This window comes from Podarcis vaucheri (assembly GCF_965113315.1).
Source record: "Podarcis vaucheri genome assembly, chromosome: 16".
NCBI classification, from domain to species: domain Eukaryota; kingdom Metazoa; phylum Chordata; class Lepidosauria; order Squamata; family Lacertidae; genus Podarcis; species Podarcis vaucheri.
The window spans coordinates 40450644-40469335 of NC_138754.1; the positions used below are offsets into that span (position 1 = coordinate 40450644).

Genomic DNA, 18692 nt, shown 5'->3' on the forward strand with positions numbered 1-18692 from the left:
TTTCTTGGTTATGGGACAGCCCTCCTCTCTTTCCTCCCTCTCTGTGCCCACTATTTAGAAACTCTCCAAAGAGGTCCAGAATGCTTTGGCAAAAGCCAACAACACCGCTGAGGAAACCATATCAGCCATGAAGACTGTCCGCAGCTTTGCCAACGAGGAAGTGGAGGCGAACGTCTATTCGGACAAACTGCAGCAAGTCTACAAACTCAACAAAAAAGAAGCCATGGCTTACACCTACTATGTGTGGTCCAGTGGGGTAGGTGGAAACTCCTTCCCCGCTGCTGCTCTGTAGGTTACTGTCTTCACCTTCACTGTCGTCATGTTTACCTGTCCCCTTATCATGGGTGGGTTCTGTGCAAACAAAAAGAGCCTTATGGCATCTTAAAGACTGACAAATGTATCATGGCACAAACTTTCATCCATGTCAGCAGATGCCTGGTGATGATAATTGTTTCTGTTAAAAATGTGTGTGTGTGCGTGCATGCATGCATGTGAAGTTGCGTGAGTCCCTGTCAGGGATATATATATATATATATATATATATATATATATATATATATATATATTGTTTCATAGAGAGAGTAGGGCTGGGCGATGTTCGATTTTCAACAGTGTGATGTATCACCAGCCAGACATTGCAGATTGGCAATATACCGTAATGTTAAAACAATCTGCATTGGCCCCAGCCGGCTAGACACAGGTGAAGCTGCCGCAGCTCTCGCCACCAGAGCTCGAGTCCTTGTAGGCTAGGGCCGCTGCTCAGCTGGCGTCGGGAGGGCTCCCCCCACCCCAACTGAGTCAGCCCCAACTCCTCAGCAACATCAGGCTTTGTGCAGCTGGGGTGTAGAAGAAGCCTCCCCCACACCAGCTGATCCAATGCTGCTGAGGCGTCAGGGGTGCTCAGTTGGGTGGGGCAGATTCCCAGAGCCCCTCCCTCACTGTCAGCTTGGGAAGCTAGCACTGGATTGGGGGCTCTGTTAAATACTTGGCTGAAGGGAATGGCAACCAGGCGCCCTTTGGCTGAGCAGTTTAAAGATGCAGAGAGAGGAACAAGTCGTATCAGCACCTCGATGGTCCAGCTTGTTTCTCCCTCTGTGCCATACGAGGGCAGAGCACGAAGTCGGTTTCATTCAGCAGTATATTGCAAGTGAAACTGCCATTCTTGCGGGTCCCTCTGCTAGCAGCACCCCCTGGATGAAGTTGCGCTGCTAGCAGAGGGACTCAGGCGTGTGGCGGTCTCATCAGCGATGTACCGCTGAGTGAAACCAACATTGAGAGAGAGTGTGTTTTACACGCCACCCCAATCCCCCTTCAGCAGTGCCAGAGGCTTCAGGGGTTCCAGGCCAGTGCTTCCTTTGGGAATAAGGCACAGCACAGTGAGTGATATCCTCATGTTATTTGGTTTATTTACACACATATGCAACCTGAAACTAGATGAAGGGATTGCGGAGCATCCACACATCGTGTCCTGCCCCCCCTTCTCTGCTTGTCAAACCTCCCCAGAAATCCCAACCGCTTTGGTCTCTGCCCACCAACACACAACTGAGAGAGGGGCCCCTCTCCTCCTTGTCTGGCAGTCTTTGCTCTCTCTTTATGGTTTCCTTGATGGGCTGTCACAGGCCCTGGCAGATGAAGGAGGGGGTGGGGGGGTCATCCACCACAGGCGCCATACCAGGGGTGACATCATGGCCACCCCTGCCCCCTGGGATGCTCACCACTCACTGTTCACACCCTGGGACGCACGCCACTGGCCGTGCACCCCCAACATGCACCGTGCCCCCTGAGACATGCGCCACCTGCTGCGTATCCCCCAATGCGTGCCATGCCCCCCCCCCGCAGTGGGCGCGCCAGCCACACCCTCGGATGTACGCCACTCCTGGTGCCGGAGCAGGTAGCTCTGCCACTGGTCACTGGTGTTTGTTTCTTAATGGCTTACACTCATGTAGACCTGCCAGGCTGGTTCATTAGCATAAACTGCATCCAGCCACGTTTGGCACAGTTTAATCAAACCTTGATTAATTCTAACTTTTACTAAACCCAAGAATTATTGGTGCCTTACACCCACAAAACTCTGGCACCCCAACAAATAACAATATATATTTGTTGCATGATTATGACAATTAAGTGTTTAAAAATATTTATATTTATGTTAGCAGATAAGCGTGTGCGTGCATAAATGCCCCCCTGCTAACGTAGCATAAGCTTTCATGCATCTGATAAGGTGGATTCCGGTCCATGAAATTTATTATTTTTATACTACCGTACTTCATTTATGAATCTCTTCTCATGAGGCATCCCAAAGTGATTTACAATACAGTAAAATCATATACAGAACAGCTGCATATATAAAAATGTGTGTGCATGTGTATGAAAATTAGAACAATACCATACATAAAGTCAATTCAAGGCCAGTGCAACTGGGAGTTAGGTATCAGTCTTGCAGTATTTAAAATGAAGACCAAACTCTGCTCTAGGGAGGAGGGAAATGCTGTTTTGTTATATTGCAAGCACCAGGCCACAGGTGTTGTGCGCAGCTGGTTCCTGCTACTACAAACTAGCCTGTCCCTGAGTTTGATACAGCACAATGGATGTCTTCCTTCGATACTGTTGTACTCCCTGCATGTTTTGTTGCCAAAAGACCACTCATCCAGTCCTTATTCCTGCATTTAGCTGTTCATGAATCTTAATGCTTTACACGCTATCAGTTGTATACCAAACATGTCACTAACTTCTCCTCTTCCTGGTATAGTGCATTTCTGCTCAGACCAATGCCCTCTATCCCCTCACTGCTTCAGTTTGTCCCTTGCCTTCATCTTGTCTACACCAACCCAAACATGGTTGCCATTTAAGGTGAAACCTTGGTTTCTTGAACCCAGGAGATACTCTGTCTCCTGTTTTTGAATCTGGATTCTATGCTCGGTTTCAGCTAACACTCCTCATTGTTCAAGTCAGCATTTTGTACTACGGAGGCCACCTGGTGATCACTGACCAGATGACCAGTGGGAACCTGATATCCTTCATTATTTATGAATTTGTCCTTGGAGACTGCATGGAGGTAAGTTTCACCCATCTGAAAGCATCTATGTCCCAGTCTTAAGAGAGCTAAAGTAACTGATCTATGTGGAGTTTCTTTCTTATCAGGGTCTTCAGCATTCTCCCACGAACTGTGCTTGTTTTCCAGTCTTATGTGGGGCTCCAGCCTAGCCTGAGCTTCGGGTATATAGTTATATCTTCATAAGTGTACTAGCAGATTATCTATTCTACCACTGCTGTCAGAGGCTGAATGCCAGTTGCTGGCAACTGAAAGTGGGGACAGTGCTGTTGAGCTTGGGTCCAGCTTTGGGGCTTGCCATAGGCATCTGGCTGGCTACTGTGAGAAACAGAATGCTGAATTAGATGGGCCATATGTGCAGTCATGCTTTTGATGAAGAAGGATCTAGGGGCAACCAAATTTATTTATTTGATTTGAACTATAATTTAAAATTGATACTCTTGACCCACAACTCTCAGCATCCCTGACCATTGGCCATGGTGGCTGGGACTGATAAGAGCTGGAGTCCAGCAACTACTTAGATAGCTTCAAACATACACAAAATAATCATTTTTTAAAAACGCTATTGATTAAACATGATGGCTTAAGTATGTAAGAAGATCCCTGCTGAAGATCCTTAACAGTCCAGCTTCTCACAGTGGCTTCCACTGTGGAGGAAAGGGTGAGATGTGCCACAGTGCCTCTCCACTGGTCTGCTAAAAGACCATCTCGTAAAACTTCCAAGTTAGATAAAAGGCGAAAGAAGGGAAGAAGGATCCAGCACGGAAGGTCCAATGCTCAGGTCCCCTGAGCCACACACATCCTGGGCTGCCGTCACCCTCTAACAATGCCCATTACTGAAGGTGTGTCCAAAACTGAGTGAGGCAACTTGAGTAAATGTCAGCATTGACCATGCCTTCCTGGCTTAACCACTTGGGACAGCCTTCTTTTAATTCTGAATGAACCTTCTCACAGCATGACGACTTATTTGCAAAACATCTTTTCAAAAGCAGGAAATGTTCCTGATTTGTTCCTTCCTTGTAATTTAAGAGGTTCATAGAATTGTAATGTCCTCCACTTCTTTTATTTTTTTAGTCTATTGGTTCAGTCTACAGTGGGCTGATGCAAGGTGTTGGAGCTGCCGAGAAAGTATTTGAGTTCATAGACCGCAAGCCGACCATGGTGCACGATGGCACTCTGGCCCCCAACCAGCTAGAAGGCAAAGTGGAGTTCAGAAATGTCACCTTTGCTTACCGCACTCGACCTGCAACCCAGGTCTTGCAGGTAAGCTTCTCACACCTGCCTTGTTGCTGCACATTTGGCTTTGGTGGCCATGGATAGCCAGTTTCTAATAGTTACTTTAAAGACTTTGGCAGTGGGAAGGGAAGATAAAATACATATATTATAAACAAAGAACAAAGTGGCACTGCCATGGTCAGGGATGATGGGAGTTGTAGTCCAAAACATATGGCGAGCAGCAGGTTGGGGAAAGGATGAAATAACCCCTATTGGTCATGCAGAGACATCCTTTTGCTTTACAGAATGTCTCCTTCACGCTTCATCCTGGGAAAGTGACTGCGCTGGTGGGGCCCTCAGGCAGCGGGAAGAGTTCCTGTGTCAGCATCATGGAAAACTTCTACCCACTTGAAGATGGGCAAGTCCTGCTGGATGGACAGCCTATTAACATGTATGAGCACAAGTACCTGCACTCAGTGGTACGACTCGCTGGTAACCGTATTCTAGCTCTTAAATGGCCTTGGGCAAGGCTGAGCCAATTCTGTTGAAGTGCAGACTTGAGCTTCCTGAAAATTTTACTTTACTTTCAAGAAGAGAAAGAAGGAGAGTTTCTAGTCCTTATGACTGCGAAAATAGGTTTGAAACCTCAGAAACTGAACAAGCTTTTGGAGGTAGTGCCCTGTGTACCTCTTCCCTACATTTTGCAAAACCGGAAGACATTATGGAAAATAATATAATTTATACAGGTTGCAGAACTGATTAAATTGAATGAACCTGCTCAGAATCTCTCCCTCTTACCTTTCAAACATGAAAGGACTGTGTAGCTATTAGCCACTGAGCAGTAGTGTTTGGTGAGGAAGTGCAGTGCAGGGGCTAATGACAGATATTTGCAAAAGGAGGTTAGAAGAGGCTGTATTACTCACACAGGACAATGAAGTCATGTAATTAATGCTTGGAATTCACTCTGCTTAACAACGGATGCCTTCACAAGCAAGGATAGTCATTTAAGCTGACTCTTCTTCCTCTCTTCCCTCCCTCCTCCCTTTCTCTATGCAGATATCTCTGGTGAGCCAAGAACCGGTCCTTTTCGCTCGATCTATTGCAGAAAATATCTCTTATGGCTTGGCCTCTGTCCCTTATGAGTCAGTCGTTCATGCTGCCCAAAAGGCCAACGCCCACACATTTATCACGGAATTACAGGATGGCTACCACACAGGTATTGAAACTCTGCTTATCTGTGTCTTCAAGAAACCAGCAGCTGAGCCCAGATTCATACTTACTTGCAATGGTGGTGATCTTGTGGGATGGAGGAGGAGATGGGTGCTTCTCTGCTTCTTGTGTGCAGAGCTCCTAGACACCCTAAAACAAGTGTGTGCTCATGTATTTTCCCCCTCTCAAACTGTGTCATACACACATATACATATTTTGGTCTTATATTTAACCACTTGTTTAAAAATACTCACTTTTATTTAATCAAAAGCATAATTACCATAAATAGCATATTAATATAAAGAAACAATACAGTACAGAGGAAACAAGACATTCACATGAAAACTGAAATTACACACACAAAACATATGAAAAAGGTTCAGGTTATATTTAAGCAGATTATATTTAAGCAAGGATATGCTGGAGAATCCTTGTGATTATTGACAGAGGGAATCAGTACTAATACAAGGCCTTCCCACTACCACAGTCCTAAAAGTAGTGGGTAAGGGTTTGGTGTGTGTTTTTAATCCATCCTCTCACAGCACATTAATATGTCCTGGTAAGGGCAGAGATGGGGAAGCTCCAGCCCAATCTTGGCCCACCAGGGGTTCACGTTGACCTGTGAGGCCATTTTCCCCTAACCTCACCACTTGTGACATCATGTGATAGGTGGGAGGACGAGGTTAAATCCTGCACTGGCTGTGCACCCTTGGTTTCAGCAGGAAACAGGCACACGGCCACAACAGTAGTATTTAGCGCACACTCATCAACTGATTAGTGGGGGTTAAACCCCGCTCAGATTGGCAGGATTCCATGCAGACCCTTTCCTGAATGACTTGCCCTCACCATGATGTCAGATGTAAGGTGTTTTGAAATCCCAAAGTTGGAACTTTGAAGCACCTTGCAACAAAGAGTTTCCCCCTTCATTTAACAGGGGATGTTCAATGGAATCCCCTGTTAAATTAAGGGGGGGGGGACTTTATTTTAGCAATGTCTTGCAAGGTGCTTTGAAGTTCCAACTTTGGGACTTCAAACCACTTGCACCCAATGTCACTGAGAGGGCAGCTCTACCCAGCTGTCAAATTTGACCCACAAGGCTGATCCTGATAAGCATGTGGTCCATGAAGCAAAAAAGGTTCCCCACTCCTGCCATACAGCAAGCCTATGAGGTCTGTCAGTTTTATTTTCACGTTGCAGATGATGGAGGGTGGGCCGAGAGTGAGAAATGTGGCTTGCATAAGACCTCCCTGCTGACTTCTCAGCACCTTTTAACCTAGGGCTTCCTTGTCTGTCTTAGCCCACCCTTCTCCTTTAGATTTAATGCTGATTCCTCCCTTTCCTTTGAACCAACAGAAGCTGGTGAAAAGGGAACCCAGCTTTCTGGTGGTCAGAAGCAGAGAGTGGCTATTGCGAGAGCTTTAATCAGAAACCCACCAATCCTGATACTGGACGAAGCCACAAGTGCCCTGGATGCAGAGAGTGAACATGCGGTGAGCATGATTGTTTGGAGGGAGTGTTCTTGTTCAGGCATAGCATTAGGGTGCCAATTATACAGTTTTAAGGGCTTGCCATACTGTGCTACCATGATGGACCCATGTTGCCCACTGTTGACTGGCAGCAGCTGTCCAGGAATTCAGGCTGAGGTCTTTCTCAGCCCTGCCTGTTAATGCCAAGGACTGACCCTCAGGCCTTCTGTGCAACATCTGGTGGTTTGCCATTGAGCTATAGCCCCCTCCTTAGAGGGAGGGAGGAATCCAGTTGCAAACATTGAGCCAGGGCAAATTCAAAGCAAAAAATACAGAGATATGGGAACCCGAGTATTGATGTGGACTTCAGAGGCTTCAGTTTAAACTTTTTTTTTTACATCAGCTTCCCTGCCTTGTCAACTTCAGGCTGCTGTTACTTGCCCCTGGCTGGCTATTTTCAAACCTGGTTTGTGTATGTGTTGAGAGGGAGGAGTTTGGTGGTATTTTTGTTATTGTTTTAATTTACCTGTCATTTAATTTACCTGTCACCCGGGGGACGCGGGTGGCGCTGTGGGTTAAACCACAGAGCCTAGGGCCGATCAGAAGGTTGGCGGTTCGAATCCCCATGATGGGATGAGCTCCTGCTGCTCAGTCCCTGCTCCTGCCAACCTAGCAGTTCAAAAGCACATCAAAGTGCAAGTAGATAAATAGGTACCGCTCCGGCGGGAAGGTAAACGGCATTTCCGTGTGCTGCTCTGGTTTGCCAGAAGCGGCTTAGTCATGCTGGCCACATGACCCGGAAGCTGTACGTCGGCTCCCTCGGCCAATAAAGCGAGATGAACCCCAGAGTCGGTCACTACTGGAACTAATGGTCAGGGGTCCCTTTACCTGTCATAAATCTCTGGGGCAGGTCTGTCTGGACATGTGCACAAGGAAATCAACACGACGTTTGTGAGGCATTTCTTTAACAACCTCTTTCTCTTGGCAGATCCAGCAAGCCATTTATGGGGATGTCCAGGGCCACACAGTGCTTGTCATAGCCCACAGACTGAGCACTGTGGAGAAGGCACACAATATCATTGTTCTCGACAAGGGCTGTGTGGTACAACAAGGGACACACAAGCAGCTCATGGAAGAAGGTGGCCTTTATTACAAGCTAGTGCAAAGACAGATTCTCGGCCATGAGTCCGGCACGGGGGACAGCTGTCAGGATGGCAGCTTGCCTGGCATCCGGAGAGAGTCTTCAAAGACAGGACTGGCTGAAGAGTTCAGAGTTTGATGTCATGTGTGCCGGACTTGAAAATTTTGAACTGCACAGATGGGCTGTCAGCTGAGCTCAGAGGTGAAAGCACTATGGAATCCAATTGGCATCCCACTGGAAGAGTCAACCTCTCCTCTTTAGCACAGCTTCACCAATGTTTTCTGACCGTTTACAGTGTTATGCACTAAATGTCCAGTGCACATGACTCCCAGCAGGCAGTATCCTGCTGATCTGAGAGGAGAACCAGTGGGTCAACTATTCCCACCACAGCTCCTGTGTTTTCTTTTCCCACTGATACGCATGCAAAACTTGCTGTTATTTATAAACGGTTGTTTCTTTTAGGTGCATGCAATTGTATGGGAAGAAGGATGACCAGTTGAGGATCTCTGAGGGTGATTGTGTGGACTGGGAAGGGAAATGTTGCCTTGGGACTAAGCCAGCAGTTGCTCTTTGGGATCACTCCAGTGCCTGTAGATACCCTTGCTAATGCCATGCCTCAAGTATGGCACCCTCACTGAAACAGACATTCTCTAGGGCACTTGGCTCAGGTTTTGACCATCTTAGACCCAAAAATTGCAAAAATGACTAGTTGTTCTAGATACCTCTGAGCTGAAGTGTGCAACTTAATATGGTGCCATATTCACATAGTGAATAATATGCATGCTGGCTTTTTAGAAGTAAGGAAGCATCCAGAATCATTCCTTTGAAAAGCTATGCTTCCAGTCCCCTAAGTGGCACTGCAGCAGATGGGGATAAATGGTGGATTGTGTCCCTGGCCTACAGACAATTACATATATGGAAATAAACCCTGAGAGGGATTCTTCTTCCCTTGGTTAGCTTTTGATATTTGGAGGTGCACACTTTTAAAACAGAAACAACTTAAATGGTTTAAATTTATGTTGGCACTTATCAGTTGTTGCATACTGTCAGTCTGTGTACCAACATTTGCAGCAAATAAGACAATCCTGTTTTCAAAACTTTGTTTTTGTGAGGGCAGTCAAGGCTTTTTCATTTGGTTTCAATGCATAAAGTCGGGCAGGAAACAAACCCCCCCCCCCCAATCCACTGGGAAACTTTCCTACGTGAGTAAGAGCAGTGTACCAATTCTTCTCTATTTGTTTCAATGAGGTTTGCAGAAGAGACCTTCTCAATGGCTTGTCACCAGATTTGTTTGGGGAATCCCAACAAGATCTTGTTCAGGGTGTGGGTTCTGCCAGCAATCCCAAATAACTGCTGGGGGCTGGGAATCATTTTTTACATTCTTTAATTGTCAGGCATTGGTCGCCTGAATTATTCTGTTCATTTTGTTGTTTGGTGTTGTGTTTTGTTGTTGTTGTTGTTGTAGCAAAGCAAGGGGGGCAAGGAGGAAATATGTTATACCTCCACTTTGCACTGCCTAATTTGACCCAGTCGTTTTACAGTTTCATAAATGATTTGGAAGAGCTCACAGGCCTCCAAAACTGTGCTTAAAGAGTCAGGTGGCAGGCTGGGAAATTACTAAAATAACTAGACTATGAATTGAGGATTGAGCAATTTTAAAAATCTTTCTCTTTCAAGTCTCTCCAGTTGCACTCAGTTGCAAAATAAGCTCAAGCACTTTAGCTCATTTTAATTCCTTTCTGATATTTTGATGCTGCTGTGTTTTTGGCAGATTTTTTTTGCTGTTGGCAAATTACATATAGTGATGTTTTACAAACACTTTACAAAATAAATAAAGACTACCTCTGACACTCAGCTTATTGAGAATCTTGAAGGGTTATTGCTGTTTGTTGTGTTTTATTGGCATGGTTACCTCCACATGGGCAAGAGATTCGGCATTTGCCAAGCACACAAGACCAGCTATTCTCATTTTTCATGGAGCACTCACAAAGCTCGGTGAAACTGTGGGATAGAATTCCTGCACATTCCGCCTCCTCGGGAAAAGGGAATCCCACGGAGGGCCAGGTGCTTGAGAGAACCCCTCTTCTCAATATATTAGAGCCAGTGTTCAGTGGCACACTTTAGGTTATGCTACTCTATGGAATTAATCGTCTTGTGGCAGCCCTCTTTTTTCAATAGCAATGTGTATTTTAAGCCCGCTATGCTGCACTTGAGAGCTCTCCTCACTTTGCTTGGTGAGGTCCTGGACTTCTGCCTCCAAAGTCCTGCCATCTACCACTGGTGGCACTTCTCACTCATGCTTTTCCAGTGACTCACATAACAAAAGGGGACATTGTTCTTGATGGTAAACAGTTCACCATGTGTTTGGCTGCTTGGTGTGCATTTGCTAGTCAGAAGCCAGTGTCACTGTTTTGAAACAACTGAAAACGTGAGGTCTACTGCTGATAATCACATAATTATTGACAGGCTGTAAATGCTGCCCAACGTAACGCTGTTGGTTCACCCTTTACTAATGAGGTTGAAGCCTTCTGCATTTCATAGCAAACCAGGGGTGGGGAACCTTTTTCAATACAATCAATCAGTCTCAAACCTTTATTGGCATATAGACCAAATTCTGAAAGGTTCGGTACAATAAAATCGCTCAGCAAAATCTGCATCTAACAGTTAAAATACAGTTTTTCTGTAATAGAAAGTCTGGCACATGGGGACCAAAATATAGCTGGAGGAATCAAGACTAATTAGCCCTAATGGATTACCCTCCACTGCACTCTACCTTTCATTCAGGGCAAGCAAGAGGTATGGTATAATCAGAGTTCAAGGACACACTCAAGCCAGGCTCTGTATGTGCATTTAGGCAGTCTCTCCCATGTAGTGGTGAATTTGTATCCTGCCTCACTTGCCAAAAGAAAGATATAAGCCAGGAGGAAGTGGTTCACAATGAGGTGCTCAAGCACATCTGACACAGCCAAGTATCTTGAGCAGGGAGTCTTCCAGGAATCTCCAACTGCTCCTTCCTGACCAGACACACCAATGGAATCCAGCTCAGGAGCATCTGGTTCTTCTTGTCTCCAGCTGAAGCTGGCTGTGCAGAGCGCAGGTTGGCTGGACCTTATAACAACCATGAATCCAGCGTGCCCAGAGCAGCAAAAATATCCATCCTAGGTTTAACATCATGTCATTAAAAGGACATGTCATTAAAAAGAAGAAGCATAGGCAGGAAAACAGCTTGCTCTGCAGTTGAAAACCCCTTGGTGGCTCTTCTAGGAAGGTATACATGTAGTTCCATTTCCAGCAGTGAACTTGGAAAGTTGCTCCCCTGAACTCAGGGCGGGGCTGGGGTGGAGATATTGGGGGAAAGCAGGGTCTAACATCCCCCTCAATCCTTCCAATGCAGTCATGGGGGGGGGCTGCTAAAAACCCACAGAGACCTTTTAATGCCTGCTTTGGTCTTTGATGGAAGCTGCGAAAATGACTACACATCCAGACACTCTACTTCTGACCTGAATATTATTTTTATCACACTTGTATATAAGCTTTATGCTCCGGTCACTTTGTGACAAATTTCAGGCTGTGTTCTGAAAAGATGCTTCAGCAAACATCTTAACTGCCAGTTGGCAAGGATCCTTATCGGAGGTGATGTAGGCCACAGGCACCCTAATGAGGGACAAGAATAATATGACCCCCAGGGCTAGTCCCTAATGCCTCTTATTGGTTTGGTTTTTATATAGATTTTTATTGGTATCAGATGGGCAAAGCTCTACCTATTCCTAATGGGATTAATTTAAAATGTGTTTTCTGTACCCTGTTCAGAAGAGTTCAGAAGAGTTGAGTGTCTTATTCTGGGGTGTCCAAAGCAAATAGACTGTGGGTTCTAATCAGCCAAGTTTTACTCAGTATAGACCACCCTCCACTGCGTCACATCAGACACTGAATCAGCTGCCACTCTTGTCTCTCTATTCATGCTTAAGACCTGCTATCCACTATTTTTTTTTAAACAACATGTGAGCACCTTGTCATTCATAGTTCCAGTTTGCCTTCTGTAAGAAAATAAAACTTGCAGAACAGCTGAGGCTTGTAGGGCTGTGTCTTGATGACATCATAGACACTTGTCATTCTGCGATATCCACACTTGCATAATGTATTTTTTTTTCCAGAGTTTGACTTTATTGTAGGAGAGAGTGAGTTGATTCTGTCCTGAAATTGAGTGATGGTGCTCCAGAGTTGTATTAACACTCTACAAAAGGTTTCATCTGTCTTCACATAAAGCTTTATTTGTGCACCTTTTTCCATAGACATGCCTCATTTAGGTTATGTTATGTTCTGTTTTTGTAGCACCACGAAGAAAAAAAGCATGTTTGTACAGTAGCATTCTTTTGCAAAGCAGAAAGCAAATGTGCTCCAGGGCAACTTGAGCAGGCTGTGTGGAATTAGCAACCCGCCTCAGGAGAGGGTTAAAAAGTTCCAAAGATTAGACTTGCAAATTAAATTCCCTCTGAAATTTCCAGTACAAACTGACTGTTGTGAAAGTGACTCATAGATTGCAGATATACCCAACAAGTATGCTGAAGTCAACCTTGAAAGGATACCAGGTCAAGGGTGTGGGTGAGCATGCAGAGAGCACATTTACAAATAAATCAGGTCACATCACAGTTAAATACAAGTTGGCTGGATGCCAATTCTTCCTAATGAACAAATGGCCTGTAATTATAATGGGTGGGGTATGCAAGGATGCTGTGTTTGCATACACATATACACGCAATGCACTTATTGTAAGTGCAGATACATATCAGCTTACGGATTCAACAGATAATGCCATAGGAATCCAAACTGCAAAAGGGAGAAAGATACAACTCAATTTGCTTAAACAACAAATCAGTCACAAGTTCCAGCTACATTTACCACCTTCAGTAAAGGAGGGTGGTTAGTCCCGCTGATCTTCATGTGGAAGAGAGACCTTCAGTGGAAGGCTGCACTGATGAAACAGAAAGGCTGTCCTGAAGTCGACCAATCAGGCAATCTTTGCTGTAGGCCTTAGCACCACCTTCTCTTAATGAACACAAACAGAACTAACTGTAATAGTTCTTGCTTAGAAGTGTCCTTTTGCTAGCTGAGCCTCTTGTGCCATTTTCAGCAAACCCAGCAATCACTGTACATGTGGTCCTGTAGTACTGAAGCCACATTGACCTCGTTTGCATGCCACAGTATGTCACAGTAAATAGTTTACCATGAATGCACCCATTAGGGTTCTTCCACTTCTCCTCACGGTTGCAGGAAAAAACCATAATGCCTGGCTTTAAATTACTTCCAAACCAGAGGTCATGGTTTGTTTCATTTCCAACAAACCACAATCTGTTCTTGGCTTACTGATTGTGGTTTACTGGAATGAAACAAACTTTGATCCCTGGTTTTGGATGTAATGTGAAATTGGGGGATGTGATTTTGTTTCCTCAACAAAAGCAGGGAGAATGAAAGAGGTGAGATGGCTGTAAATAATTCACTTTGATTTTCTGTGATGTGCAAGTGGGGCTGCTCTGCACTTTAAGAGCTTTTGCTAAGCATTATGCGCAGTCAGACCCCATTTTCATGTTGTGTACATGCAGAGAGACTGGTGCCCAAACTAGGCAAACAAAGCAAGGGTTTGGAGAGGACTACTAAAGCAACGGAGGTGTGGGGAGCTAAACATTTATTCTCCCCATGCTCCTTTTCCACCCAAACCAATTTAAACTATTTTCCTCTCAATAGGACTCAATAACCAGGGGGGGAAACCACACCATTAAAAAAATCAGCTACAAGAAAGCGGTATCAGAGGAAGACTTGGTAAAAGAAGGGTTCCATTTTGGAGAAGGGCTGTAGCTCAGTGGGAGAGCATCTGACGTGCATGCAGAAGGTCTCTGGTTTAATCCCAAGCATCTCCAAGTACAGCTAGGATATACTCCCTGTTTGAAACCCTGGAGAGCTGCTGCCAGACAGTGTGGGAAATACTGAGCTAGATGGACCGATGGGTCTCATTCTGTATAAGGCAACTTCCTATGTTCCTTCCTTGTAGTTCTGTTGTGCTTTAAAGTTTATCCTTTCACCTGTGCCCCAAATTGTAACCAGTTTTTTGTGTCCCATAAACCTTAATGGGGGAGAACTACTTGGAATCAAATCATATTTGCATGGATGCATCCTGGATTCTGTTTCTTGGTTACACTGAAGTGTTATATAACATTTGGAAGTAGTTTCTATATTGGTATTAAGAACTTAGCATTTTTTTTGTCTGCTTCTATGCATAGATTTTTTTTTTTATTGAATAGTAACTCTCTTGTTTACCTTGTGATGGTTTTTCCTGAGTCTCTAAATGCACCCCCTCCATGTTTTTTCATGTGAGCCAAGCATATTTAGTTATACAACTTAGTTATACAACCAGGAAACCCTGGCTAAAATTGATCAGCTGCTCAGTTGTTGATATGTCTACAAGTGAATGCTCTCACACACAAATGATTCCCAGACAAACAAGAAACCACACCTTGCTTAAATAACGCACAACATTTTCCACTCAAAGCCTTGTCCTGTAAGTTGTTCTGCAAACTGCTAAGATGAGATGAGAAACATATATGATACAGTTACGTTTCCTAAAATAATAAATTTGAAGACAAATATGCTCTTAGAAAGTCCATGTGTTTGCTGCAGCATGTACAATTTTACAAGCGCTATTCCCTCCTGTGTGAAGAGGGAATAACCTCTTTCCAAGATGGCATCTGCCACCTGCAGATTTCATTAGTAGCCTCCCCCTTACTGATGCTGAATTTAAATTAACAAAATTAATGTGATGCCTTTTTAGTTCATTAAAAAGATTTTAAAACCAATTCATATGATAGATGGAAGTTTGCAGCCCTAAATTAGAATATAGTTGATCCACTAGTCACTGGCCCCAATTCAACTAAAGCTAGCTGTGACTACATCCTGTTGAATTTACCATGAAATTTACCATCCTGCTTTGCTCCTTTCTGCTAATGAGCAGGAGCAAAAATCTGCAACCTTTGGCTTAGTGTAGCATCCAAAGCAGGGACTGTGGTTTATTTTGTTCAAACAAGCCAAAATTGGCAGGCTGAGAACAAACCTTGGCTTTGGATCGTAAAAGAAGAACAAATCTTGCCTTAAGACTTGAATACATTGACATTGTTGTTGTTTAGTCGTTTAGTCGTGTCCGACTCTTCGTGACTCCATGGACCAGAGCACGCCAGGCACTTCTGTCCTCCACTGCCTCCTGCAGTTTGATCAAACTCATGCTAGTAGCTTCAAGAACACCATCCAACCATCTCATTCTCTGTCGTCCCCTTCTCCTTGTGCCCTCCATCTTTCCCAACATCAGGGTCTTTTCCAGGGAGTCCTCTCTTCTCATGAGGTGGCCAAAGTATTGGAGCCTCAGCTTCACGATCTGTCCTTCCAGTGAGCACTCAGGGCTGATTTCCTTCAGAATGGAGAGGTTTGATCTTCTTGCAGTCCATGGGACTCTCAAGAGTCTCCTCCAGCACCATAATTCAAAAGCATCAATTCTTCGGCGATCAGCCTTCTTTATGGTCCAGCTCTCACTTCCATACATCACTACTGGGAAAACCATGGCTTTTACTATACGGACCTTTGTTGGCAAGGTGATGTCTCTGCTTTTTAAGATGTTGTCTAGGTTTGCCATCGCCTTTCTCCCAAGGAGCAGGCGTCTTTTAATTTCGTGACTGCTGTCACCATCTGCACTGATCATGGAGCCCAAGAAAGTAAAATCTCTCACTGCCTCCATTTCTTCCCCATCTATTTGCCAGGAGGTGATGGGCCCAGTGGCCATGATCTTCGTTTTTTTGATGTTGAGCTTCAGACCATATTTTGCGCTCTCCTCTTTCACCCTCATTAAAAGGTTCTTTAATTCCTCTTCACTTTCTGCCATCAAGGTTGTGTCATCTGCATATCTGAGGTTGTTGATATTTCTTCCGGCAATCTTAATTCCGGCTTGGGATTCATCCAGCCCAGCCTTTCGCATGATGAATTCTGCATATAAGTTAAATAAGCAGGGAGACAATATACAGCCTTGCCGTACTCCTTTCCCAATTTGGAACCAATCAGTTGTTCCATATCCAGTTCTAACTGTAGCTTCTTGTCCCACATAGAGATTTCGCAGGAGACAGATGAGGTGATCAGGCACTCCCATTTCTTTAAGAACTTGCCATAGTTTGCTGTGGTCAACACAGTCAAAGGCTTTTGCATAGTCAATGAAGCAGAAGTAGATGTCTTTCTGGAACTCTCTAGCTTTCTCCATAATCCAGCGCATGTTTGCAATTTGGTCTCTGGTTCCTCTGCCTCTTCTAAATCCAGCTTGCACTTCTGGGAGTTCTCGGTCCACATACTGCTTGAGCCTTCCTTGTAGAATTTTAAGCATAACCTTGCTAGCATGTGAAATGAGTGAAATTGTGCGGTAGTTGGAGCATTCTTTGGCACTGCCTTTCTTTGGGATTGGAATGTAGACTGATCTTCTCCAATCCTCTGGCCACTGCTGAGTTTTCCAAACTTGCTGGCATATTGAGTGTAGCACCTTAACAGCATCATCTTTTAAAATTTTAAACAGTTCAGCTGGAATACCATCACTTCCACTGGCCTTGTTATTTGCAGTGCTTTCTAAGGCCCATTTGACTTCACTCTCCAGGATGTCTGGCTCAAGGTCAGCAACCACACTACCTGGGGTGTACGAGACATCCATATCTTTCTGGTATAATTCCTCTGTGTATTCTTGCCACCTCTTCTTGATGTCTTCTGCTTCAGTTAGATCTTTACCACTTTTGTCCTTTATTATGGTAATCTTTGTACGAAATGTTCCTTTCATATTTCCGATTTTCTTGAACAGATCTCTGGTTCTTCCCGTTCTGTTGCTTTCCTCTATTTCTTTGCATTGCTCGTTTAAGAAGGCCTTCTTGTCTCTCCTTGCTGTTCTTTGGAAATCTGCATTCAATTTCCTGTATCTTTCACTATCTCCCTCGCATTTTGCTTGCCTTCTCTCCCCCGCTATTTGTAAGGCCTCGTTGGACAGCCACTTTGCTTTCTTGCATTTCTTTTTCATTGGGATGGTTTTAGTTGCTGCCTCCTGTATAATGTTGCGAGCCTCCATCCATAGTTCTTCAGGCACTCTGTCCAGCAAATCTAAATCCTTAAACCTGTTCCTCACTTCCACTGTGTATTCATAAGGGATTTGGTTTAGATTGTATCTTACCTGTCCAGTGGTTTTTCCTACTTTCTTCAGTTTAAGCTTGAATTTTGCTATAAGGAGCTGATGATCTGAGCCACAGTCAGCTCCAGGTCTTGTTTTTGCTGACTGTATAGAGCTTCTCCATCTTTGGCTGCAGAGAATATAATCAATCTGATTTTGATGTTGCCCATCTGGGGATGTCCATGTGTAGAGTCGTCTCTTGTGTTGTTGGAAAAGCGTGTTTGTGATGACCAGCTTGTTCTCTTGACAGAACTCTATTAGCCTTTGCCCTGCTTCGTTTTGATCTCCAAGGCCAAACTTGCCAGTTGTTCCTTTTATCTCTTGATTCCCTACTTTAGCATTCCAATCCCCTATAATGAGCAGAACATCCTTCTTTGGTGTCACTTCGATAAGGTTTTGTAAGTCTTCATAGAACTGGTCAATTTCAGTTTCTTCAGCACCAGTAGTTGGTGCATAAACTTGGATTACTGTGATGTTAAAAGGTCTGCCTTGGATTCGTATCGAGATCATTCTATCATTTTTGAGACTGCATCCCAGTACAGCTTTCGCCACTCTTTTGTTGACTATGAGGGCCACTCCATTTCTCTTACGGGTTTCTTGCCCACAGTAGTAGATATGGTAGTCATCCGAACTGAATTCGCCCATTCCCGTCCATTTTAGCTCACTGATGCCCAGGATGTCAATATTTATTCTTGCCATCTCATTTTTGACCACATCCAACTTACCCAGGTTCATGGTTCTTACATTCCAGGTTCCTATGCAATATTTTTCTTTACAGCATTGGACTTTCCTTTCGCTTCCATGCATATCCACAACTGAGCGTCCTTTCGGCTTTGGCCCAGCCGCTTCATCAGCTCTGGATCTACTTGTACTTGTCCTCCGCTCTTCCCCAGTAGCATGTTGGACACCTTCCGACCTGAGGGGCTCATCTTCCAGTGTCATAACTTTTATATGCCTGTTGTCTTTGTCCATGGAGTTTTCTTGGCAGGGATACTGGAGTGGCTTGCCGATTCCTACTCCAGGTGGATCACGTTTGGTCAAAACTCTCCACTATGACCTGTTCATCTTGGGTGCCCTGCTCGGCGTAGTTCATAGCTTCTCTGAGTTCTTCAAGCCCCTTCGCCACGGCAAGGCAGTGATCCATGAAGGGGACATTGACATTGGTCATAACATTATGTTTGCTGACTGGGAACAGTTGTGGACCACCGGTTTGAAATTTACAGCATGTAATGCCTTAAAGGAAAATATTATGAAAATGACCTATAGGTGGTACATGACCCAAGTCAAGCTAGCAAAAATCTACCATTTGCCTGATAATAAGTGTTGGAAATGTAAAGAAGCTGAAGGTACTTTTTACCACCTTTGGTGGACGTGCCC

At 44.5% G+C, this 18692-nt stretch overlaps 1 protein-coding gene across 6 annotated transcripts in view; it reads left to right on the top strand.

Annotated features, from left to right (window-relative positions):
* Nucleotides 1-9258, top strand: part of ABCB9 (ATP binding cassette subfamily B member 9) — a 32678-nt gene extending 23420 nt beyond the window's left edge. For all 6 annotated transcript variants that reach the window (XM_082204131.1, XM_082204134.1, XM_082204136.1 and 3 more), the window contains 7 exons: nt 59-256; nt 2927-3055; nt 4127-4315; nt 4573-4746; nt 5324-5483; nt 6830-6966; nt 7931-9258. In XM_082204131.1, the coding sequence (XP_082060257.1) occupies nt 59-256; nt 2927-3055; nt 4127-4315; nt 4573-4746; nt 5324-5483; nt 6830-6966; nt 7931-8221 (1278 nt within the window). In that variant the 3' untranslated portion in view covers nt 8222-9258. The remainder of the gene's footprint in view (nt 1-58; nt 257-2926; nt 3056-4126; nt 4316-4572; nt 4747-5323; nt 5484-6829; nt 6967-7930) is intronic.
* Nucleotides 9259-18692: the final 9434 nt, after the last annotated feature.